The sequence below is a fragment of the Taeniopygia guttata genome, chromosome 1, assembly GCF_048771995.1.
Source record: "Taeniopygia guttata chromosome 1, bTaeGut7.mat, whole genome shotgun sequence".
Lineage (NCBI taxonomy): Eukaryota > Metazoa > Chordata > Aves > Passeriformes > Estrildidae > Taeniopygia > Taeniopygia guttata.
Window position 1 is genome coordinate 70,411,912 of NC_133024.1, and position 25,165 is coordinate 70,437,076.

Consider the following 25,165-nt stretch of genomic DNA (forward strand, 5'->3'; position numbering starts at 1 on the left):
CCCCAGTCTGTCTCCATCTTTCCTATGAAACCCTCTCATAATTCTCCCAGCTGAACAACCTCAATGAATTACAAAAGGACGTTATAAACCTGAAAGCATTAACAAAAAAGTTACATAACTTACCACTTCTCCTGTAGCAACTGGCAACCATCAGCTGCCACTTCACTTGTGTTGGCCTGCAAATAAATAAAACAAAATCATGTACACTGCCAAACAATGAATGAGCAAAATAATCTGCATAGCACTGGTAAAGACCTACTATTTACCTACTAATCAATTTTTCACCTAGCTTGTTGCCTTCCTAGAAAGAATGTATCCTGCTCAGCTCACACACTGCTGCATCACGCACCTGTTTCCAGGACTCCATGTCACTCATTTTCAGGCCCATGTTAGAGTTCTTCTCAGGGTCACGATTCTGTGCCCAGACACAATTAGTAGACCTGACATGTGAACCACTAATCTTTGTGAGAGATACAGAACCATGCAATGGGGAAGGAACAAAATGCTAAATTGTATTCTGAAGAGGTCCCAGCACTAGGGTCTCACACATGCCCAAGAGATTTCTGCCAGGAAACACAGTCCCTGCTTAGAGCTTTGAACCCTGTGCTGTCACTTTGATGTCCTAGCTGCTGCCTGTCCTTCGCTTTTTAGCACATAATCGTGACAGAATGGTCAGAGAAAATATTTGAGATGCCTGAGCATGTACAATAAAACTGTTTGACTCTTTAATCATTTTTACCAAGACAATGTGAAAATTAGGAAATGTTCATGTTAACAGTGTAAGCATCCTCTATAAGCCAAAGCACTTTGCACATGTGGCTTACAATCGAATAGTAGCCTATCCAAAAGGTACTGTAAGTTAACATTTTAAGAATAATTTTGTACTTATCCTCTTCAGTTTTTCTCTCTAATCATAGCACAGGCCATTTTTAAATTCTAAGCAATGTGTTCACTTGGTAGCTGCCAAGCAAGTTCATGAAATACAAATGTTGCACCTTTTTATTTTCAGCTGAATGTGTTTCCTGCAAACAAAGACAGCCAAACACACACCATAACAGAATTTATTACTCAGTTCAGTATGAAAATTCCAGAGAGAATAAACTGTCAGCAGCAAGAACTAACTGCACTAAGTCCTTTTATTAAGGATAGATTTCAGCATGCTGGGAAAAATACAATAGTGGAAAACCGTTTCCCAATTCACTGCCTAACATGTTATCTTAGAATGCAATTTAAAAAGTAGTTATTGTGATTAAAACACTGAATGAACTAAACAATTAAATTTAAAAATGCTGTCGACAGTTAAAATAAAGATATAATTTTAAAATGCAACTTTATTTAAAGTAAGTAGCAATTTCTATTTATATTCATATTTACCAATTAGCATATCTACTCTATTTTTAATACCAAATAAACAGCAAAATATTTATGCTGTTATCTACTATTAAAAATTACAGATAGATTACAAGTAATACTGAAGTATTTAATATGCCAGTTCTTCATAAGTACTTTACAATCCACATACTTCATACACGGAGTGACTGCAACATGAAGCAAAAAGTATTTAAATCTTTGCCAAAACAAGATTATTAAATAATTCCTCTTATTCTCAGCTGTTTCTTTCCAAATTTTCTAAGAAGGCCATGAATGCCAGCATATGAAATCTCATAGCTTGACTAAAATGATTTTTTAACATGGCCAGTATTTGTAGGGAAAAGAATGCTGGCAAACATGTGAACTGCGATTTCTGTCAGCTCTCCTGTGTATTTTTGTCTAATCTACTTCTCTATTTCTTTATAAATATACCATCATTTGAGTGAAGTCTATTTTTCTCTATTTTTTTTTCATTTTTTAATCCTTAGTTAAACCTTAGGTTTTCTCATCTGTAATTAAGGTCTACTCTAACCCAAGCATGTCAAAGCCAGATTTAGGATTTTGTTACTGAACTTCTTACAATCTATGCAGAATTATTTTTCCTTGAATTATACCGTATGAATGTTTTGTTCACATGCTGTTTCATACATACATGTCATTCAGATTCAAGAACAAATAGAATGTCAAATTTTAGATTATCACAAGAGAAGCAATAACAGAGTTTTGCATAATTTTTCATAGTTTTCCTAAAACACAAAATAAAGAAATTCACACTTATTGGGAGTGAATTTTAGTTCATCTATTAACACAAAATTCTTCATGACCCTATAGACATGTATTTGTTTCCACATAAAAAGACTGTGTGCATGTATTTTTAGAATTCTCTTTGAAATCTGGGTTACAAATTTAAATTTGACGGAATTTTTTTTTTATAAACCACTCTCTAGTAAGGTCCCTTTCTGAACTAAAATAAAGTATATGGCCTATATACTTACTTAAGTGCATCATATTCTGCTAAAGACCAATTTCAGCAATTAAGTTGTTGAACTAAACTCAGTATAATTCAAATATCTTATCAGGATCAGTTTAGCCTGTCAATTTATTTTCACTGATTATTTGTAGTACAGCATTGCACATTTTTGCTTACTTATATGCCTTATTTGATGGAAGTAGAAGTCATGTGAAAAGAGGAAATGTAGTAAGATCAGCTAAAACATGCACATATCTAAACCAGCAAATCCTCACTGTGTAATTAAACAATAGAAAGGAAATATTTCACAAGAAGCCACAAAGAAACAGGTCTTGATGGCTTTGGAGAACTGTTCTCCACTTCATAGTTGTGTTTAGTGGCAGATAATAGAGAAAAATAGGTTCTAATACCTAACACTCTCATAGGCCCAATGGAGGATCTTATTTAACACTGAAAATGCACAGTAAGAGCAAAGACATGCTGTAAATGAACAGAAAGTAGAGAAAATTTAAAATATCACAAATATTCTTAACTCTGCTGTTTATTTATAGTATTAAAGTTATCCAGCTGATTTATCTCTAGGTATTCTGATGGATGTCTAACCAGAAATCTGAGTAGGCATAAAATAATAAGTACTTACAGGATAAGTGCTGCCCTTTCAAAGTACTCAATGGCTTTTTCACAGAACTGGGTGTCAATGTAATATGCTCCAAGCCATTCAATGACCTCAATGTTGGAAGGGAAATACCGGTATGACTGACAAAATAGGAAAGGTGAAAAACCACACAACTTAGTGATAAACAACATCTTTATGTTGCTTCTGGAATATCTTACTCAAGTGTTTAATTCTCCAGATGTCCAAAACATGTAATATAAATGAATGGAAGTAGTGTGCTACACTAAGTGATCCTGGTGGGAAAAAAAAAAAAAAGCATGCTAGGTTTTCTATTGCAGAATACTTTTTAGAAGTTACCCAAGATGAGCCTGTCATATTTTCCATCTAGCCTTATTTGAAATGCTATTTTAAATAGCCTGAAAGAGCAAAAACATTTACTTAAATCACATCTATGTATGAATATCTTACCTAAAACGTTTAACAATGCCAACTAATAAGTGTACAATTCCATGTTCACATGAGTCTGCTGGAAAACTCACCCCAAAGCATTCCTTTCTGTACATAACTACATGAATAGTATTTTCAGCTTTTTAGAAATTCCCTCTGAAACAGGCAGCAAACTTATCATCAAACACTCTCAACTGTTAATTCAGACTGCAACACAGCCTTTGGTGATCTTCACTTCACACAGATAAAGAAAGAGAACTCTCAGATTGCACCAGACACTTCCTGTCTTATTCTCATTTCTAATACAGAAGAACCTCTACAAACTATGGACAGTAGTACAGCTGGTTTGAAATGAAAGAAGCTGCCTATCTTTAGCCAACTATGTATACATAATGTATAGCTATACTGTTAAAATATATATAAAAACTTCCAAACATAAATAAAATGCAATCTATAAGTATCTCCATATTATACAGACTCAGTCACATCACACACCTCTAAAATTACTTATACTATATCCCGATTTTTTTTTGTCCCAGGATGTATTTTAAATTAACATTATTACAGGTCAGTGTAAATAATGACTACATAAAAGAAAATGGAAAGTCTGAGGCCAATATCTAGGTGGAAACATAGCCTATGTATTTCCTTAGGATCTGACCACAAAAATCAGATTTTGTTAACTCTTCCCCACTATCTCTTTTTTATCCTCTTTTTGAATGACATTTTATAAGGTTTAAATTAATCAATTATTAATTTGATATAGAAACCTATGGCAAAATTTTCTTTACTTAGGACAAAGTACTTTGAAAAAGCAAAATTACCTCACAGTAATAATGAAAAGCCTGGGATTTATCGCCTTCAGTATCATATAAATTCCCTAGCTTTGAAAGTACATGTGGATCAGTTGGTACTACACTGATCAACTGCAGCAGCCACTCTATGGCTTGATTGGGATCTTCCATGATCTGGTATCTGAGTTTTCCTCAGTCAAGGACTGATACCAATGGTAGTTTGATTTATTCAGAATCCCTACTACTTTACCTAATGCAAGCCATATGCTGAACATGACACCAGTCACTGTAGTGTGGAGATACAATGACTTTTTTTCCCGCACTGTTTTCATAATTTCATTTGTATCGGAAAGTATTTTTGTTATGCTAGAAGAAGAAAAGTATTCAGAGACTTTGACTGCTCTTTCACCTTAGAACCACACTGGACTCAACAGAACTTTGGGCTCAGTTTTCCTCTCTCTCTCTTTGACACTAATCTTATTTTGACTCCCTCATTTATAAGAATGAAGTGTGAGAGCCAGCCCATTTATTTGCAGCCTTTACAACCTGGCTAGTTTCTGTACTAGCAGCATTTTTTAAAAGTGATTAGGTAAAACTGCTATTTCCAAGAACAGCCTTTTGCCAGCAGGGAGGTTTTCTGCTGTATGTCTAAGGAGCACAGCCCAGACTATTCTGGTCTAGAGAACAACAGTTTTAGCTGTAACTCAGCCTGCAATTTGCTCTTCCCTCCGGCATGGCACAATGCCTCAGAGCTCTACAGCAGTGTCAGCTGGAGCTACTGCCCAAGCTGTTTTTTCTGCTCCATCCTACCTGACATTGAAGAAGCTTCTGAGAATTGGTGGAATGCAGTTTTACATAGCAGTGGAGCAGAGAAGCTCTTCCCTAGATGGCCACTCAGAGCTGTTGGGCCATTTGTGCTGCTGTAAAGGGGCTATACATGGAACAGAGATCAGAGCCCTTTCGTACGTTTGGAGGTTACTTACTTTACTGACTAGAATATATTTTTATTACCTATACTATTCTTAAAAGTGTAGTACATCAGCTGGAATCTGTTCTGCCTTTGGGATGATTTATTAGAGTTTGGACATCCTCAGAAGCATTGTTAAAGAAGTTCACAGTTTAGGGTATCACTGGTGATGTGCAAAGCCAGCCCCTTCCCTCAGCTTTTCAATCTGTTGAGCTTTTGCAGTGCGGGGAGACAATTATTTTCTTACACATACTAACTAATCTGAAAACAGCTTTCAGAACAGAACTTCACATTTATTAGCTATATATTTTTATTCTTACTTTACTTAATTGTGCTTACATCTGCCACATTATTTTCATAGAAAACCAGCATAATTTTAAATATTCCATGACACAATTTAATACTGAGTGTAAATCTAATCCCTGCAATGTGAGCAATCTTAATGTTCTTCACTTGCTTCACTAGAAATATTCAATAAGGGTTAAATTCATTTTTCTCACAAACATCAGATAATAAATCATTCTTACTATAATGGACACCATAGTAAATTTCTAAATCACCTTGACATGATTTAAACACGTATTTTGGATTAAATGAGTTTACTAAAACCATTGTTCCTTATAATAACCCAGAAAAAGATACATGCTTGCTAGCTGGTAAAGGACTTGGGCACTATTTGGAAGGATTGCATGGAGTTTCAGAAAACAATCCAAAGCTTCATCTATCCTGTTTAACTTCTTGTAAGCTAAACCTAAAAAATAAAGGTTACAGTATTAATATAATGAGAAACAGATTACTTCAGTATATTATCTGAAAGGATAACCAGGAAAAGCAAAATAGGAACAAAGTTCTTGGAGGCAGCATACCTGCCTTGACTTTAAAGGACACTCTGTTTGTGAGAGCATCCTCACAGAACTGTTATCAGCCAGCCTGACCTACCAAACTGATAAACACAAGGAACGTGAACCCAGTCAAAGACCAAGAATTTATGTAATCTCATCTTTTGAACAAGATGAATGAGGGAAAGGCAAGGCTTTTAAAGGAGAATTACTGATAGTTTAATAATGCTGAAACTGGTATCCTTACAGTAGGTAGTATGAATTTCTTAATCTTCAAAGTAACTAATTAATCTGTAATTACTAATTGATGTTGTTAACACTGGGATTTTTTTTTTCAGAACAGACAGATAGTATAAGTTAATACATTGCCATAACATAAATTACTCAGTAAAGCAATAATAATTCACATACATTTCTATAAGAAAACTTTCAAAGACAGATTCTCAGAAACACTAGTGTTACCTTCAGTCAACACTAAATCACAATAGCACCTGTGACTTACCAAGATTATAAAGTGCTTCAGTGCATAAGGAATCATTCCTGAGAGCTTCCTTATAAAATTCAGCTGCTTTTTCACAGTCTCCATTTGCAAAAATAGTATTTCCTTTGTTAGTTAGAGCTGCTGGATTGTACCGATCAGAATTTACTGCTAAATCTGCATAGTTAGTTGCTTGTTCCAATTCATTCCCCTACATGAACAAAACAAACATTGTATTAGTCAGCTAATTATCTTGCAGCTGTGGCTGCTTCCAGGAATTTCAGTGGATTGAGGATGAAAAACAACCCCATTACTCAGTCCTAAAATACTTCTTATGTCTTTGCATAAGGTAGATCATCTCTTTCAAGTTGCCACTCTGTCCCATTCAGTCTGGAAGCTTTCTGTGTTGCAATAAAGTAGCATTTATTTAAAAAAAAAAATCTAATCCATACCCTACAAATTTCATACACAAACACATCTGCCTAAGCTACCTATTTCAGGTGTACCTGAAGTTCAGCCAGGCTTCCCAGGGCCAGTGTTTTAACTCCAGCCACTGAGCTTCTGCATAAATCCACCTGCAAGCATGTTTCTGTGGCCTGGGGCTCAATCTCACTCTTCTTCCATCAATAGTATATAGAAGGACCAGATCCAAATTCCAAACTGGTGTTCCAGAATAACTATTGTAAGGTGCAGTTTCTTCTTGCTTACAGAGATTATTTAGGCAGCCATAAAAATTGGTACAACAATACAGAGATTGCTACATAAACTGCAGTTCTTACCTGCTTTTGTTGAAGCAAACACTTACCAAATAATAAAGGAATGAAAGGTTTGTTGCAGCTGCACTCTTTACTCTGCTATCCTTTTTTTCAAACATTTTCAAAGTCTCCAGTGCCTAGAAATAATTTGAAAACAACTTACTTCACACTGAAGCGATCTTATTCCAAAATCCTTTCAAAAGCATTGATAAACATCACAGTAACAAACAGCTGAAATTATCAACTCATATAGTCACATACATGATAATTACTAGAGCTTGTAACACACACTTCTGAGCATGTACAAAATTGTACCTGTATTTATACAATATTAATTTTCATCACAAAATTTCAATAATATTGGCCATTTATTATCTAGCCATAATTTAGATTAGATAAGGCTACTGTGAACTACAGATATCTGACAATTCTGTACGTACAAAATGCAGTGTTAGATGATTTGCTTTTAATCTAGTCAATTAATGAAAATGCTCATGCCTATTTTTCTAGTTCTTTAAGTGAACACAAATGAATTAACATAAAACCTTTATTAAAAAGCTGAAAAAAACCACACTATATAAAAAAATACACACCATAGTGTAGGACTGGACTTCAATGTACCTTTGTTTTGTGTCGTAAGACAATGACAATTGTCTAAGTTTAGAAAGTACTCAAATGTGAAGCTTGAGGCCAGAAGACTTTTTAAAAAACTTTAACATGAAAACTAAACTTCATAAGCTTCAAAATAAAGATGTTTGAACACAAAAAAAGAGCATATTTATAACAAATAAACTACAAAAATCCCTCTGATATAAAAGGCAGCTTTTGCTTTTCATTGACTATGGAATACATTTGTAACTGCAGACTAAATTATTAAATAAACCTGTCTCCGTTATGCTAAATATTTATATTAACAACACAAACTGTTAGAATATCACAGTGAGCCCAGTTCCATCATCAATTACAACACAGATATGGCAACCACAATTTAACCATCAACATTAGCAATTCAAAAGTTTCCTTCCTCATTTGCATGAAATCTTTAAGCTGCTGTTTACATATCAAAGCAAAAGCATGATAGTACATGTCAAATGCCAAAACAAACAAAAAGAGAAGTTTTAATCGTCTGTCACACATAGTTTTCACACTTACTCTACACAAAAAACACAACTGTAATAATGATGTGCAAAATGACAAAATATATACAGCTAAACATAGTTCATAGATTTAGTCAACTCCATTCTACCCAAGAACTATGAACTATTAATGATCCTAATATTCTTCTAATAGAAAATTATTTTAAAATACACTAATTTCAATCAACAAAAGCATTTTAAAAGTTAGGTTCCAGATTTTGTGGTCTCAGAAGTGTAAGAATTGTAACTATGATAATTTACAACATTTATATATATATATATATATATTTGTGACTTTCTCTAAGAAGGGAGTGATCCCAAATATTTCCAGATGTAACACTACTATATCTGAGGTACTCTACTCTTAAGCAAAGATTTGCTTCTTCATAAAATAAACTTTTGGTGAATTTAGAGCTTTACAGTTCAAAGTTACTTTCTGAAAAGCCATTTCTGATTGTATCTGATTTATTTACCTTTGCTTTTACTGCTAAATGGCACCTTCGATGATAAAGGCCAGACAGAAATGCCACTTTCATGTATAACAAAAAATGCACGATTCATTTACTGGTAAATTATGTGGTGGATCTCTCAAACCATTTCAGCAATTATGAGCCCTAGGATGAAAATCCATAGGCAATATTCCTTTTGTCCTTGTAAAGTAGCACTGCATCATCAGTTACATTTAAAGATTACTAAAGAACTTCTAACTTTTTAATCCACAAAAAGAACTACGTAGGTTCAGCAATCAAAACAGACTATCCAAAGTATTTTTTGTGACTTGCTCTGAGTGTATCTAAATTATTTGCTTATAGAAGTTAAACTTCAAAGCAGTTTGTCTGACTCTAGCAGGGTGTGCCAGAGATGTTAAGAAGATGCATCGTTAACCTGTAGAATTTTCTTTTTAAATTAATTTTCAAAGTTTTTCTTTGATATAAAAAAAATTCAAAATATTTTACACACACAACTAAACATAACATGGTAATTTTCCTTTGAATTTTATTTTATATTTTATATGCAAGGACTGTTTTAAAATAATATATTCATTATGATGAACCCATACTTAAGCCCACTGTTTTAAAAGGAGAAATCTATTTCCGTTTGTTTTTGTTTTTTTTTTAAGATGCAATAAAACTTCAGCCTTGTAACTGAGTATTTCAAAAAGTTTCCATTCCAGTTATTCAGCCAAAGGTGTGTTGAGCAGTTGGTGAGTTAGGAAGTATATGAACAACAGACAGGCAGGATGAATGTAAATGTCAGCTTCAGTTTTATTAGAACAAACCAAATACAAAGATGCTCTGCAATCACCATTCTGCAGTCCCACTCTACTGTTAAGTGGTTCCAGTGCAGGTTAAAGGTCTTCTGTCACATAATCCAAGTAAAAAGGTTTTTCTCCCCTTACGCCTAACTTCCAACACACTTCCCTCTCGCTTCATTGAAGTGCTCCATAAAAAATCACCAGCAATCTCTGCACCTCATTTTACCTCTGAGAACTGATTTTACTTTTTTTAATCTATACTGAACACTAACTGGAAAACACAAAAAATTACCATTCAAACAATAAATTATTGAGATCATAGGACTGTTTACCTACCTGTATCATTCTCCCTTCAAAAGCTATCATCAGTAAAGCTACCAGATTTGCCCAAAACTTTGCAAACTCTCAAATTGCTTACTGATCTCAGAAAAGGTTTCAATGTGCTGGTTTTGGCTGGGATAGTTAATTCTTTTTATAGAAACTTGTATGGAGCTCTGTTTTGGGTTTGTGCTGGAAACTGCTGATAACAAAGGTTTAGCTAAGCAGAGCTCCCACAAAGCCAAGGCCTTTTCTGCCCCTCACCCCACTCCACCAGTGAGTGGACTCGGGGTGCACATGGCGTTGGGACAGGACACAGCCATGAGAGCTGGCCCCAGCTGATCAAAGGGAAGTCCCAAACTGTAAGGTGTCATACCCAGCATATAAAGCTGGGGGAAGAAGGAGGAAGAGGGGATGTTTGGAGCAATGCTGCTTGTCTCCCCAAGTCACCATTATGCATCTATTTTTATTGCTATAAAGGTGTAGCGCTGCTCTCCTGGGGATGGCTGAACACACCTGCCTGCCCATGGGAAGTGGTGAATGAATTCCTTGGTTTTCCTTGTGTGCACAGCTTTTGCTTTACCTATTACACTGTCTTTATCTTAGCCCATGAGTTTTCTCTCCTTAACTCTTCTGATTCTATCCCCCATCCCAGCAGTGTGTGAGTGACTGTGTGGGGCTTAGTTGCCAGCTGGGGTTAAATCTCAACAGTCAGACAAGCAGAATAATACAGGATAACTCTCTTGCTCTATCTACAGGGAAGAAGAGGACAAGACAGACAGGAAAAGCAAGAGCTGCTCAGAAAACCAGAAAAGCTTAAATATGAGAAGCAAAAGCAGGCTGAAGTTAAGCATGTGGCCCTGTGTGCATTCGTCCAAGATGTGGGAATATGAATGGCCTTAGAAGATGACAGGTATCCACAGCTTCAGCTCTAGTTTTGTTATATATGATCTACTGTAATTCTTGCCACTCATGCAGCTGGGGATTGCTCTATTCCTTCTTCATTATGAAGCATTCCTATCACTAAATGTTCCGGCCAGTGCATGTTAGAAGAAAACACGTCAAATCCTGTCAGATATCTGAATTTTTGTTTTTGTTCAGATGAAGCTTTTTTCTAACTATTCATATTCCAAACCAAGCCTTGTATGTAATGGAATGACAAAAGAGCCAACTAAAATATAAGGACAATTTATAGTATTTTAGGTAATGCTGTAGTACATGGGGAGCGGCAAGAATACCAGAGCATAAACAATAACTATACATAGCAGGTGCAGCTGCATGTATTCCTGTACTATAGTCAACCTAATTGACAGAAAGATTCAGCTCATATTAATGAAAACACCCCCAGGCTGGTTGGCAACAGGCTTTCTAGGTTTTATTGACTGTACCGACACAAGTTCCATTAACTGCAATGACAGCTGGGACACTCAGTGAAGAAAACTACACTTAGATGCTTTGACTTTGAAATGCACTGTATTCACTTTAGCTTCCACGGCAGAAATTTCATTTAGATAAAACTTGTCTCTTGCCGGTGTTTTTATGAAGTTATTTTACTGATCAATATCAAAATAATTATTATTTGCATAAATCACACTTTCCCTAGCCAAAAAATATGCTATGGCTAACAAAGGTATATTTGCAAATAGAGCATTGAAAAGTACTAATGTGAAAAGTTACTATACCTGGTTAAAATTCTGTTGTCTCAAGTAAGTAGTGGCTTTATTTATTTCTAGATCATTGGCTAATTCTACATAGTGGGAAGCTTTGACCGCATCAACACACCTGCAACAGAAAGCAAGCCATGAAGATAAACAAAATGCATCTATGCAAATGCCTCCAAATTACATTTTTTTTTTTCTGCTAATTTGCTTTCAAAACTGAATTTTCTTAGCTCATCTTTCTTCACAGTGGCAAAGAGCACTCTGATTAAAAATACTTGTAAATATGAAAAATATTTCGGTCCTATAACCTACCTTAATTACAGTATCTCTGCTGACTCTTGTTTAAGTCAGCCGCCTAAATATCACTTTATTTTCTATCACTGAGCAATACTTGATGTCAAAAACTGACTAAAATAATTTTTCAAGCCATTTTCTTTGGCTACATTCTATAATGAGGTTTTTCAAATTTCACCTCCAGATGCATATATTACTTAACCTATAAAAAATATTAGTGAATAAAGCCAGAGACTACAGACTGTGTCCCTGAGCTACATCATATTACTAATCAAGTCAAAATAATAAGTCTCTTTCTGGTCATTCCCCAGTAATTTGTGGCTTAGGGTCTTCCGCAAAAAGAATGCAGAACAGAAGGGCAGCAGATAGTTCGGATATTCACTCACAGCCACCATCTTCCACAGTTTGGTGTGATCTACTTTCAGCTGCCTGATCATTTAAGTAAGACCTTTATTTATTGTATGCATATCCTGTTATCTCAAACATTTGGAAAACAGGCACAATAAATTAACAACTTGTGGGATGCTTCCTTAACACCTTCCACTATTTTTTTAACTGGTGGAAAGCCACCCTCTTTCCTTTTATTAATTGCCTATTTTGCCAACAGAAGTTTACTTCAACAAACTGCCTGCTGTTATAATTGGTTTGGCACATGGACAGTCTTTAGACAAATGCTTTTTATGTTAGAGAAAAAGTTGTAATAAAAATTAGTAATTTCTTCTTTTATTACAGATATCTTTGCAATATCAAAAAAGCATTTTCAACTGTCAGTTGAAACATCTTTTAACCATAAAATGCAACGAGATCTAACTATCCAACTGTTCTTTATTAAATATGACAAAATAGTCCCAATATTATGTCACATTTTAAGCAAGGAGTTATGAACTCTGAAGAATATGTCTACCTGCTCTATTTCTCTAAATAAAATGAATTTGATTGAAAGTACATTTAATACTCAGAGGACCCATAAAAGAGTTAATCATCAGAAAAGCTAAGCTCAAGCTGCCGGTTAAACTTCTTCATTGGGCTTGAATAACTCAGCTTAAAATAACGAAGAGCAAATCTGTCCTGATACACAAACAACAATCCCACAGATCTCAGCAAAAGCTGTTCAATTAGCCAGAACGCATTTGAGAGTGTGTTACTCTATGATACTCTATGACAAGTATTCTGTGGATAGCACTAAGAAAACGGAGTATCTGACAACCTTTTCCAGTTTTTCTGAACAAAAGACAAAACACAGAGCAAAAAAATCTGACTTGCGCAGGCTAAAAAATTAGAAAACAACAACCTGTTTTTTCACAAGATGTATTATTTAAATCCTGATAATTCAGAAGGCAGAAGTAGGGAAATCTTAAGATTATAATTATTATTAAAACATCAAACACCACCTTGTGGAGTCTAGCAGACAATACATATCTGTGTGAGAGATTGTTTCCTGCTAGTATAAACAGCTTTCCTAGTGAATTATAATTATAGGATCTGCAAAATTTGAGAATAATCCAAACAGGCCATAAACTCCAGGTCAAGGGCAGTCCTGTTTTCCCAACATTATTCATTGCCCAAACACTAACATATATATTAATAATATTGTGCCTGCAATACACAATATTCATTTGCATGCATACTATTCTCCAGTGCTATTAAAATAGAAAACATATCAAAGTAAGCCCTTATAATAAAAAACTAAAAATAAATTTTAAGAAACTTACACTATTAACTTTTATACTGTCATGATAGGAAGTGTGTCTAATTGATTTGTTTTAAAAAGAAGAGTATTCTGCTGTGAAAGATACCACAGAAAGTAAAAGCTAAGCTATACACTGAAAAATAAAGTCCAAATGATGAACTGTGTCAGCAATCTATCACTGTGTACACTTGTGTAAGTGTTTTAGGAAATTGCAGATTAAGTTTATAAATATAAACTTTAAGTTCATAAATGAAATTCAAAGAAACCTTTCTTAAAATTTAGATTCCAGTATTTTATGTAATGACTCTATGGAGTGATTAAAAATTCTTAAGCACCCCAAGTCTTCATTATGCCATCTTCAACCTTAAAGACTAGCAATCACTGCCTTCCATATAGCATTTGTCTGCTGAGACTTATAATTTCAATTTTGAAATGGAATTTTCAAATTCACTTGAACTTTTAGTGTGAATTCAGAGCACCGCAAAATGTATAATTAAGAGATGACTTTCGATGATAAATTACTTTTTAAGACAGAACACACTCCAATGCTTTGTTATGTTAGGAGGCAAACTGAAAATAGCCTGGCTGCACAGAGAACTGTTTCCCAGGCTGCTTCCATCTCTGAACTGGTTTCATTACCAACACAAGAGTTGACATGGTTTAGATAAAAAGAAGCCCCACTTGACTCTTACCAGTCATAGCCTACTGCAAAAGATGTCTCAATTGCTGGTGCAATGAGTTTAGCAGCTGTCATGATGTATTCCTCTGCCAAGGACTTCCTAAAGGCAAAAAAAAACCAAAACAAAAATACAACAAAAAATATGAAAGAAATTCTTCACTGTCAGGGCAGTGAGGCACTGGAACAGGCTGCCCAGAGAAGCTGTGGATGCCCCATTCCTGGAAGTGTTCAAGGCCAGGTTGGATGGGGCTCTGAGCAATCTGGTCTGGTGGGAGGTGTCCCTACCCATGGCAGGGGGGCAGAACCAGATCATCTCAGAAGTCCCTTCCAAACCAAACCATTCTATACTTATATACAATTCTATGTCACCATTTCAAAAACATGCATAGAGAAAAAAAACCCAAAAAACCAAAAAAAAACCACTAACCAGAGTATGTTCTGGCTTCTTCCTGCACTTAATACAAATCTCAGAAGTCAATGCAACCACTGTTGTGGTTCCCTGTTACCACTACTCCCCTCTATCTTGATTAAGCTCTTAGTTTTTTCTGTTTTCCTTTCACTGCACACTAGTTGTATTTTTTAAAAATCTCAAGCACTGCAAGTTTTAAGCAGTGTTCCCTGTAACATTTGGGGTAGATACTCTAGGGCAGTACACTGAACTAAGTGATCTAAGTGATTCTTCTGAGCAAGTTCTTTCCTAAGAATTGGGAGAACACTTCACTAACAAGAGCTGTGGACAGGTGCCAAGACTGATAATCCTTCCTGGAGCTAAAATTCAAGGCACCACAGTCAAGAAAGAACAGAGTCCACCATTACCTGTCACGTTCTATTTGACTTAAACTGTCATTTTTAATGGCTTCAATCAGTAGATTCGTATGTAGATCATCCTGTAGGGGGACAAAACAACTGCAAATTATACCAGCATACAAACATTTTATTTATTTTATAGACAATGTGACTGCAAACACAAATTGATGTAAAATAAAGTCTATAATGTTGCTTTCTTTCCACATTTGAAAAAGTTAGCTCCAGTTCAAAGTAGTTTTCTAACCATGTACTCTGATATTTGGCATTACAACTACTTCAATACTGTTTTTCTGTTCATGTGTGTTGTCACAGCTCACATTAAGGTTGTTAACAGATGTAGTTCCTGTCATGTGTATCAGACCAGGATGGCTGCAGATCACAGTGAGAATAATCTCATGCTTAAAAATAAGCATTTGCTGAACTGCTGTGGTATTCAGCAGATGAGGACTTGTGCTACCTCCTCATTAAATTAACTTGCATAATCATTTTATGGTTTCTATCACACATTTCTGTTAGCTCTGAAAGAATTTATGCACGGTATGTTAGGTAGCCAGCCCTCCCTTGTTTATTGGGGACAGATCATAGATTTATAAAAAATAAATACTAGAAGGAAACTGTGATCTTTTCTCTGACGTACTAATAAAAAAATAGAGAACTTGGAATGTCTATTTAAAGCTTAGCTTGCTTACCCTTAGAAATAACTTCTGCAGTCTCAAGGCTTTTTTCCAATGAATGATCTTACATAGTCCTCAGTTAATGAAAGGCTTAATGATCCTTACTCTTATATAATTTCTAATATAAGAAATTATATAAAATGTATTAAAATATATACATATATATCAATAAATATATCTGTATTCTTCATATGTTAAATTTTATTTCCTTATGCTATGACAATAGGAAACAATGGCTACTCTTAAGCTGCAAACAGTTTGAAGATCAGTTATATATTTGATATTTAGGACTGAAAGATTTGCATCACTAAAAAAAAGACTGCTAGAAGACACAAGCCTTGATTTTTCTACAGAGGATTTTTCTAAGAGTGACCCTAAACCTATTAACTATTTTTTCCTCTCTTTAGCATCATGGAAAGTCAAAGGAAGTCCAGTTTCTAACACAGTCTAATAAACTAAACTAAGCATCTGTAAATGTCACTATAGTTTTCTTCTGCAAAATAAAACTACAATATTACAAGTTTTATTAGCACTCGAGGAAACTTGTATTAACCCACTCATTGTTTAGTTCCCTTTACTTGACCTTATATTTTATTAAAATTTTATATAAATGAAGATGGTAAAACAGTAAGTGAGCTGTGTAAGTAAGCCCAAATGAATTTCAACAAATTCATTACAAAGACAATCTTGTGGTGTGGGTTTTATGTACATCATCTCTTTTGAGGATAAAGAGATTTAAATGTTCTCTCATTATTTTACATATCTGAGCAGTACTGCCACACTAAATGCATGCTGGTAAGAAAGTTATTTCAGATACTCAAATACACATAAATTTCCATATTCAGTACAGTCCAAGCATTCATTATCTCTCCCTCTTTCTCCTGATTTACTATATAAAGACACAGTTCATTTTTTTCAAACTTACATTTAATGAAATGTATTTGTCTTCATAATCCACTTCCAAGGGAACTTCAATGAGGTTTTTGAAGGCTTTCTTCATTTGTTCACCATTTCCAATAGCAAAGTAACATAGGATCAGGTTGAAGCCTGCCTTCAGGTTTGGGGATATGCTCATTATTTCTTCAAATGAAGAAATGGCATCAATGTATTGGCCAGTTTTAATAAATGCAACTCCAATATTTTCCATTATTTTTATCCTAAGTAAGGAAGCAGGTTTAGGTTATATTTTTAGCTATGAAATGTTACTGTATCCAAAACTTGTATTTCATAACCATGCCTCCTAGAAGAAACTCACCTCATCTGTTTGTGGGAACTAGTAATCTGGTCTAGAGCCATACGGTAGAATTTGATAGCTTTGGAATAGTTCCGTTGTTTTAAATATATATTTCCCATATTTACCTTCAGTATACCTATCAAAAGGAGTCAATGAGTTACAAGTGTTTCAAAGTGACAGAGTAGAACAACTTCCTAAAAAATTTATCTTCATTACAGAATAGCAATGCCCCTTTAAAGCAGCACTGCACAGAACTGCCTTCTGTGAGTTTAACTTGAGATGAGAGAGAAGATGAAGTAGTGATGAAACCTAGAATAGAACTATCATGTAAGATGTATTCTGATTTTGATTTTGAATTGAGGGATGAAATGGACATTATTTATAGTGCTCTCCAGGAAGACAGATGCAAATAAGCATCTCTGAATAAAAAAAAACAGTGTAGGAGTCTCAGAGATACACAAAACACTAAAAGAACCTTCAGGCGAGAAAGGCCAAGTCAAAAGAGAAAAAATTAGTACTAGAGAAGACCATATAGCATGTGTGGCATAAGAAAATTATGTATTTGTCTTTATGTTTAGTTTATTCTGTGGAAAGAAAAGATTTCGTGAGTCAGTATAATTTAATGTGGTTTGTCTCTCCAAGTCAGAGATTATGAATATCTGTCACCCACTCTGAGAGCCAGACATGTGGGCTGTGTTCTCTAAGTATCAGCACCATGCAGATGCACTCCTCACTTTGAATACCTGACTAACAGTTTTAATCCACTTTGGGATACAACCTACCTCCATTGCTGAACATCTTATTCTTCACTATAACTTGGTAAGTAGTCAGTGCTTCAGCATACATTTCATTAGCAACATACTGACTGGCCAGATTGAGGAGAACCTATAAAGAATTGGAATTACAGGTACAAGAAATATATTGGCCTCTCAAAAGTAATAATTAAATTAATAGTAGATAATTTCAAGTTAATTTTAACTTGGAACTATTGTCTTTACCACTTGTAAGCTTCCCATCTTTAATGTTCTTTGTTCTTGCAAATTGATATAGAGGAAACAAGTTTAAAAGCTATTTATTCTAGGTAATTCTTTTATTTTTGTACACAAATTACTAGATTCAAAGTTATGCTACATGGGCCTTAGACCTAAACAAACATAGTGCTATAATGCAAAGTTACTAAAAAAATATTCATACAAGATAATTCTCAGAGACCGTGTGCAATTTGTGATTCCAAACATGTGGAAAATCATCCTAATGCCTGTGGTCACTCAGTTTAGAAGGGGAGAATTTTTCCAAACTGCTGTTTCACAACAGAAGTTCTGTTGTTGTCAGGTAAAATCGTTCTGCATTTTTCCACAGCTTTACTCTGACCTTCATGGTAAAATAAATTTCCAGGTCTGCCTAATTCAATGTATTAATTGTTAATAATTGTCTCTACAGCACTATTTGGAGTATGAATTTAAGTATCTCGCAAGCATTTTTCTGTATGCTTTAACAAAAAAAAAAGTTTACTATTTGAAAACCAGAGTGTAAATCTAGATACCTGCTTTAAGATTCAGAAATATTATCATACCCTATTTAATGTAACACATTCTCAGCCACTTCATGGTTCAATTTAAAGGCAGCATTCTTATCTTTCCTGTTCTGTTGTCTCCTTTTGGCATGTTACACGCTCTAGGCTATTTCTTTCTGAAATACAGGGTCTGCATCTGCTGTATGTTGATATGCAGGTTTTACATGTGAATAAATATCTGGAATATATATTCATGGAAATTCTTCTCCACTTAACATAGACTACATGGTTTCTTTGGCAGTTGAGATTGCATGAAAATGAACTCGATGACATGAATGGATCCCCTCTTACACTGCCAGGAGCATTACAACACAGACACACATGCTCTTCAGGAACCACTGACATTTCTGCTCAGGAGGTTTTTTAGCAACATTTCAGTCACTGAAGATTTCTAAGGACTTACTGTGTAAGTGAGGTCTAAGTTGATACTTTCTGGAGGAGCAATTTGTTCACGTTGCCTCAACAATTCTCTTTCTTGTCTTCCAGCTTCTTTTGCTTTCTCCAGAGCCTTAAACAAAATACTAGAATTTAATTAAAGTGCCTTGCATCTACTGACACAAGATGATGAAAATACATTCAAAACAAGTATGAAGGGAATACACTCATGACAATTTTCTTTGGTTTACAGACTGCACCAAATGCCTGAAAAAAGCACTATAACTCACCAAGAGGCTTCAATTAGAGCTAAGCAAACAATTATTTAAGTCTGCTTAGCTGTGTAATAATGTACCCGATTATAATTCTCTGCAGATTGGTGTCAGTATCCTTTGCATAAGTAACACTTTGGGTGAAGCAAGTGCCATTAGCAGTCCTGTGTGCCTCCACAAGGATACAATGATTAAAAAACTAATGGTTACTACTCAAGGTGGCTATTTGGAAGCCAGTGGTGGAAGAAGTACTTCAAGACAGTTTGATTCCTAGTCCTTATGATAGGAGGCAAATCCAACTTGGCTGTTTCACAGATAATGAGTTCACAACTTTGACTTTTGCAGGAAAATAGATATTCTGCTGGACTTGTCCAAAACAAACATCCTATAGGACTCTTGGAGTCATCTGATTTCACACAGAAACAACCCTTTGACATCAAGAGCATTCTCGACCATACATGCAAGTGGCTCAGGAAAAACTACAAAAATAGATTGGTTAATTAGCCACTACTCAGCAGCACAACAATGCTCTAGGTATTCTCTATAACAGAACAAATTCATTCAAACTGTCCATTGGAAACAGCTCCTTATCCATGGTAACTTTCGACATACATAGGAACCATCAAATGCTAGCTAGCCTAGGCCAGAACTGTGCCAGTACAACGAATCCATCAGACCTATCTGATGAGATCCACGGACACACACAGAAGGGAATTTTTGTAACACTGAAATCTTAACAAATATGCCAGAAATACAGCTCCTACCCCTTTTTTTTCCAGCAAAGCAAGGTATCACTAGACTAGAGGACTCATAATGAACTTAGAACTAGAATTATTTTAATAATTTTAAACATTTGACTGCAAGTCATTTTGAAACAGCTATCTATACAAATTACAGCAGAAATGAAGTGAAATTCAGAAAAACTACCAATTTCAAGTCTCCACAGCTATTGGCAACACAGCTTTCTTCAACCAGTTCATTCACTTTTTTTTCCAACTGCCTCATCTTCTCTTCTAAACTAAAATAAAAATAAACAAAAGGATTAACACTAAAGTTAAAGTAATGCAACTGCAAACACTAAGCTTTTATACAATATATTCCAAATAAAACAACACAATGACATATCACATGTCACAGGTAACTGGTTTTCTCATCAAAGAAAGTATTGTGTGAAACTATGCCTAGAGAAGATAGTCCAAAGATATCACATTCACACCTTAATTTGAGAACAGAGACATAAGAAAACAAATTCTCTCACAAGAACAGTATAGACAGGCAGATTTCACAAATCAAATTTGTTCAGGAGAAGTAACTAGAGAACAACAGATGAGCTTTCACATCAAACACTAATGAAATGAAATATCACATTAAAAACAATTAACTGAAACTTTATTTGCATACATAATTCTAAAGCGCTGCTTGCAAATGCAGATTATAACAAAAAGGTGTGGTTCTTCTAGACTTTTTCCACTGCTAAATAACCACACATTTCAGAGGATTCCCTATTCCTGTATAGCTACATTTGGGGTACAGAACTTTGGTACTGGCAAGCTCAACGCTTTTCTGAGCAAATTCCTGAACATTGGCACCAGCCTGCAAATTTCAGCTCAAGTGCCAATCTCAGAGTGAACAGGAAGAAAGAGCAGGCAACTGCCCCCAAATTCTTCCCAAAGAGCTGCAAGAATCATGGTGTTCCTTGCATGTCACACACACTTTCGTGGTCCTGCACAATTATGTGTAAGTATCACAGCATTTGTGTGGCAACACCTAAACCCAGGCTGCTGAGCGAGTCAGAACCAGAAATCACTGAAATCAGATGTTCCTGAAAGTCAACCAACCAAATGAACAAATGTTTGTGGCATTATTGGCATTATTCCACCAAGTCCAGAGTTTGGCCCCTCAAGATTTTTTTAACTGTCTGGATGTTTTTCAACTCTACACACAGATGGTTTTCTGTTGCTGTTGATGCTTTGAAAGAATGTAATGCAGAACTGAACAAACCTGTCTGAAGTTTTCTTTTCCAGAGGTGAAGCAGGACCTCTTGCTTGGCCAAGAGGATCAAATGAAGACCCTGAAAAATTAACAGATTACTGAAAACTGTAAAATAACATCTCCCTGTGGCAGCTGGTGATTTCTACAAACCATACCTCTCACAGCTGCTTTAGTGTAACCTGCAGCTTGCACTGCTGTCATTGGTCGAGAAACCCCATCCTCAAATAAAGAAGAAGATGTATTAGAATAATCTTACTAAAAATTATGTTGTAGACAATACAGACATAATTATATATTTTATATATAATTTTTATATATTCTATAGATATTATTTTAATGACAAATTGTCCATTTCATGTTAGTGTTAGAAAGTACTACATTGTTATTGCTTCCACATCTGTGTTCAAATTAAACACACATCACTACACTCATGCTTTCTGACAGTACTATGTTCAAAAAAGGAAAAATTAAAAGTGTAGTAATTTGCATTAATTCAATGAACTTCTAAATACTTGTATATAACACTTATCAGAAAAATTCATTGTTCCAAATGAATATAAAATGTAAATATTGGAACTTTTACCTGTATAGTTCCTGTCATAGGTCTTCCCATAGATGAAGTTAAAGGTGCCTTTGACTACAAAAATAAGTAATTGTTTGAAATTGTCATTCACAAAGCATAAGAAGCCTAGGCAGTCTTCTCAACACTAAATTTTAAAAGTTGAGCTAACTCTCACATAAGTTCATAGCACAGTTCCCATTTATATTACTCATATGCAATATACTGCCAATTCCTGGCAGACTTAAAGATGTTGAATACTTCAGTTAACACAAATTCACAACAAAATTTTTAATGTGTTTGGATTCTTCCGCCAGCTCTTTTAAAAAGAAGTACACAGAAAATTACCTGAGGCAGCATACTTTCCATTGTTAAATTATTGAAATTGCTAGCTTGAAATAGAACAAGTAATTTACACAAATTACTTCAGTAAAATTCTGTGTAGAGCTGATAAAATCTGTCACTGTATTAATATCTTAAGTTACATTTTCATGCAGATTTATTTTATCAATACATCTAAGTATACCAAAGAACACAACCAACTTTTTCTGATTCAACTGGAGATGTTTCAGAGCCTGTATTCTTCAAGACTTGATTTCACCTTAACTTCCAGAAAACTTTTCCAAGCCCAAATAACAACCTATTCAGTTCCCCCTGCAAGTGAACCTAATAAGTACCTTGGACTCTAATGCCTTATGCAGTACAGAAGATTTGCAGCATGGTTCAGGAGAAAAGAAAAACAACCAGTAACCATGCCTTGACCAAGTGCAAAGTTGTGAATTAAAACCAATGAAAAGATGCAGTTCAGTGGAATGAAATTCTTAATTTAGAAGGGCTCACTTTGTGCATGGAATTAAATGGCACATTTATATTTTGTAAATGACGTTTTCATTAAGGATACAACAGAACAAAAACCTGCCCCAAATCCAGTAGCTAGAGGTCGTGGACTTGATGTACCATGAATTTTGGCAGTCACCTAGGTGAAAAGAAAAAAAAAAAGAGCCAAACAAAAAAACCACGCCAATTAAAACCTGTATGTGACAATTATTAATATTTCTACATAGTAAGATCTACATTAATGCTAAGTGTTTTAAAAGGTACTTACAGAGGATCTTCTTCCATGACTTGTTCTTGCTGCCTGTTGAAAAGCTACATCATTTTCTAAATCCTAGAAAAGATAAAAACATTAACACTTTTAAAACCACAACACCCAAACTCACAATTCCACAACCTTCAGACTACTGAAAGCAGATGGGTAAATATCAAAAGTTCTTCACAAAATACTTGAAGATAACTGAACAACAGGGTTTACTGACAATAAATTACAATTATGTTATTTGTCCATCTTTTTTTGTATTTTAGATTAGGAAATGTAAAACCTCATTATTTTCCAAAAACACAGCGGAAAAAGAGCTGAAGTCATAAAATATAACATTAATTTCTTTTTCCATCCAAATGCTATTATCTAATACTTACACTCTTTTTGAATTTTGACATTGACAATGTGAGGCTTTGAAACATGTCATGTCTCTCAGGTCTTGCAGCAACTCCCATGAATTGGGTACTGGGTTTTCACACAAGATGCCAAGCCTTGCTAGTGTGTTTGGACCAAATCTCATCACTGTTGTCCCAACTCCACCATACCAGCAGTTATCCACAAATGGTCTGCAGAGCTACTTTAAGACATCCCAGATGTTTTACCCAGTTGCACAGAGGCCTGCAGGATTCCATTCTACTGTGAGCTCCTCCAGCAGCAGCACAGTAGGAAATCAGGAATCTCTTTTGTCAGAAAACTTGCACACAGCCTGGGACACGCCACATTGAATGTGCCTACAAATAATTATGATTTTATACGTAAAAAATGCTAACCATTACAGCATTTTAGATCCGTTGAAATGTGCACAAGTGTTTAGTTGGAATAAAAAGTTACCGAAGAATTAACTATTCAAGAAGATCCCTGAGAAACTTCAGATGTTTCTTGCTAAATAAGGTAAATTTCACTTCAAAGCAGTTGTAAACTTGTATGTTATTGTACCCATAAATTTTTATCTTATACTTCTAAGTTAAAATTCTATGTATGGGAAAGCTGGGAAACAGCAAATACTTTACCTCAGTGTCAAACATGGGATTATAATCATTGTATCCAGAATAGAGATCATCTTCATTATTCTCAGGAGCCAGATGCACATTTTGCATCATTTTTCTGTGAAATATTTAACATGCCAAATGTTAGCTTGGTGGTTTTATACAAATATTTAAAAATGCAAAATATGGAAAGTAGTAGTTTGATTAGTCATAAAAACAAGGACTCACCTATAAACAATATTAAATGACACCATGTCACGGATTTATATTTTTTTATACTTATACCAGTTATGGAAATTGTTTTAAAGGCATTTATCATTAAAACTAAATGATAGTAACAAGTAATTGCATTACTACTTCTAGAATGGTATCTTTCCACTGTCAGATAACTCATGTTTGAGACAACCCATATTCAAAAGTTAGTCTTTACAGGCCAAACCATAGTAGTAAGTCTAATGAAAGGTATTTCATCTTGCTTCAAACCTTTCCTTCCCTTCCCTCCTTCCTGCATTCTAAGATCAACATAGCTACAGTTATAAAGCCATTTCAATTAAAACGGATCTTAAAAGCTAGCATTAAAGAAGCCCAGGTTCCAAAGTCTTTCTCCACCAATATTTCCCTGTCTAATAGGGTGTGTTCACCTGGTGGCCTTTCCCTCACAGAGGGCAGACACTAAGGTGTCTCACTTTGCCTGGCTACCTGTTTTCATAAAAACCTCAAGAAGGCAACGTTTGCTTTCATCGATAACGTCAAGTACATGCCCTGCAGCAAGCGAGCCTCAGCCAGGACGAAGCGTACGGTTCCTCGGCAGTGGCAGGATGAGGAGGAGATTATGAGGAGATGAGGAGGACGCTCCCCGTCGCTTCCCCGCCGTGCGCGGTGCCCCGCGGCCGAACCGCTCCCGGCGCGGGTTCCTCCAGCGGGGACCCGGCGATGAGCCCGCAGCGGGGGCGGCTCAGGACGCGGCGGGACGCGCCCTCCGCCCGCCCGCAGCCCGCTCGGCGCTCGGGGCCGGCCGGCGTTGCCCGGGACACGGCGGCGCTCCCTGCATGCACCGCGGCCGGGCGGGGCGGGGCGAGCCGCGGCGGGGCTGGGGGCGCCGCCGTGAGGGGCTGGGCCTCAGCGCTCGGGCAGACCGGGAGCCGCCCCTCGTCTCGCTCCGCCTTAGTGCGCAGCAGGAAAACTCCAGCAAGCGCCTGGATAGGCGCTTCATTTCCAATTCAGTCGCCGTCCAAAATGTCACAATTTCTTCCAATGAGCTGAGAAGTGTGCTCTTAAAAGTGAAAGGCTCAATTAAAGAACTAAAAATTAATATATAAAAGGA

The 25,165-nt window shown here is 35.7% G+C and overlaps 1 protein-coding gene across 5 annotated transcripts in view; it reads right to left on the bottom strand.

Annotated features, from left to right (window-relative positions):
- IFT88 (intraflagellar transport 88) overlaps positions 1–24,921 on the bottom strand; it is a 42,513-nt gene extending 17,592 nt beyond the window's left edge. The window contains exons 1-21 of one of the 5 annotated variants that reach the window (XR_012056672.1): positions 24,070–24,529; positions 23,866–23,959; positions 22,862–22,924; positions 22,676–22,732; positions 21,781–21,834; positions 21,353–21,416; positions 21,207–21,276; positions 20,133–20,223; positions 18,962–19,066; positions 17,768–17,870; positions 17,007–17,121; positions 16,677–16,908; positions 15,087–15,157; positions 14,284–14,370; positions 11,629–11,728; positions 7,288–7,374; positions 6,507–6,693; positions 5,808–5,916; positions 4,229–4,379; positions 2,982–3,097; positions 124–176 (exon numbers count right to left, since the gene is read on the bottom strand). Coding sequence is in view for 4 of the 5 variants with exons in the window: in XM_030275508.4 (XP_030131368.4) it covers positions 124–176; positions 2,982–3,097; positions 4,229–4,379; positions 5,808–5,916; positions 6,507–6,693; positions 7,288–7,374; positions 11,629–11,728; positions 14,284–14,370; positions 15,087–15,157; positions 16,677–16,908; positions 17,007–17,121; positions 17,768–17,870; positions 18,962–19,066; positions 20,133–20,223; positions 21,207–21,276; positions 21,353–21,416; positions 21,781–21,834; positions 22,676–22,732; positions 22,862–22,924; positions 23,866–23,959; positions 24,070–24,095 (2,035 nt within the window). In the remaining variant the exon portion in view is untranslated. The other 4 variants (XM_072930932.1, XM_030275513.4, XM_030275523.4 and 1 more) reach the window with 4 other exon arrangements.
- Positions 24,922–25,165: the final 244 nt, after the last annotated feature.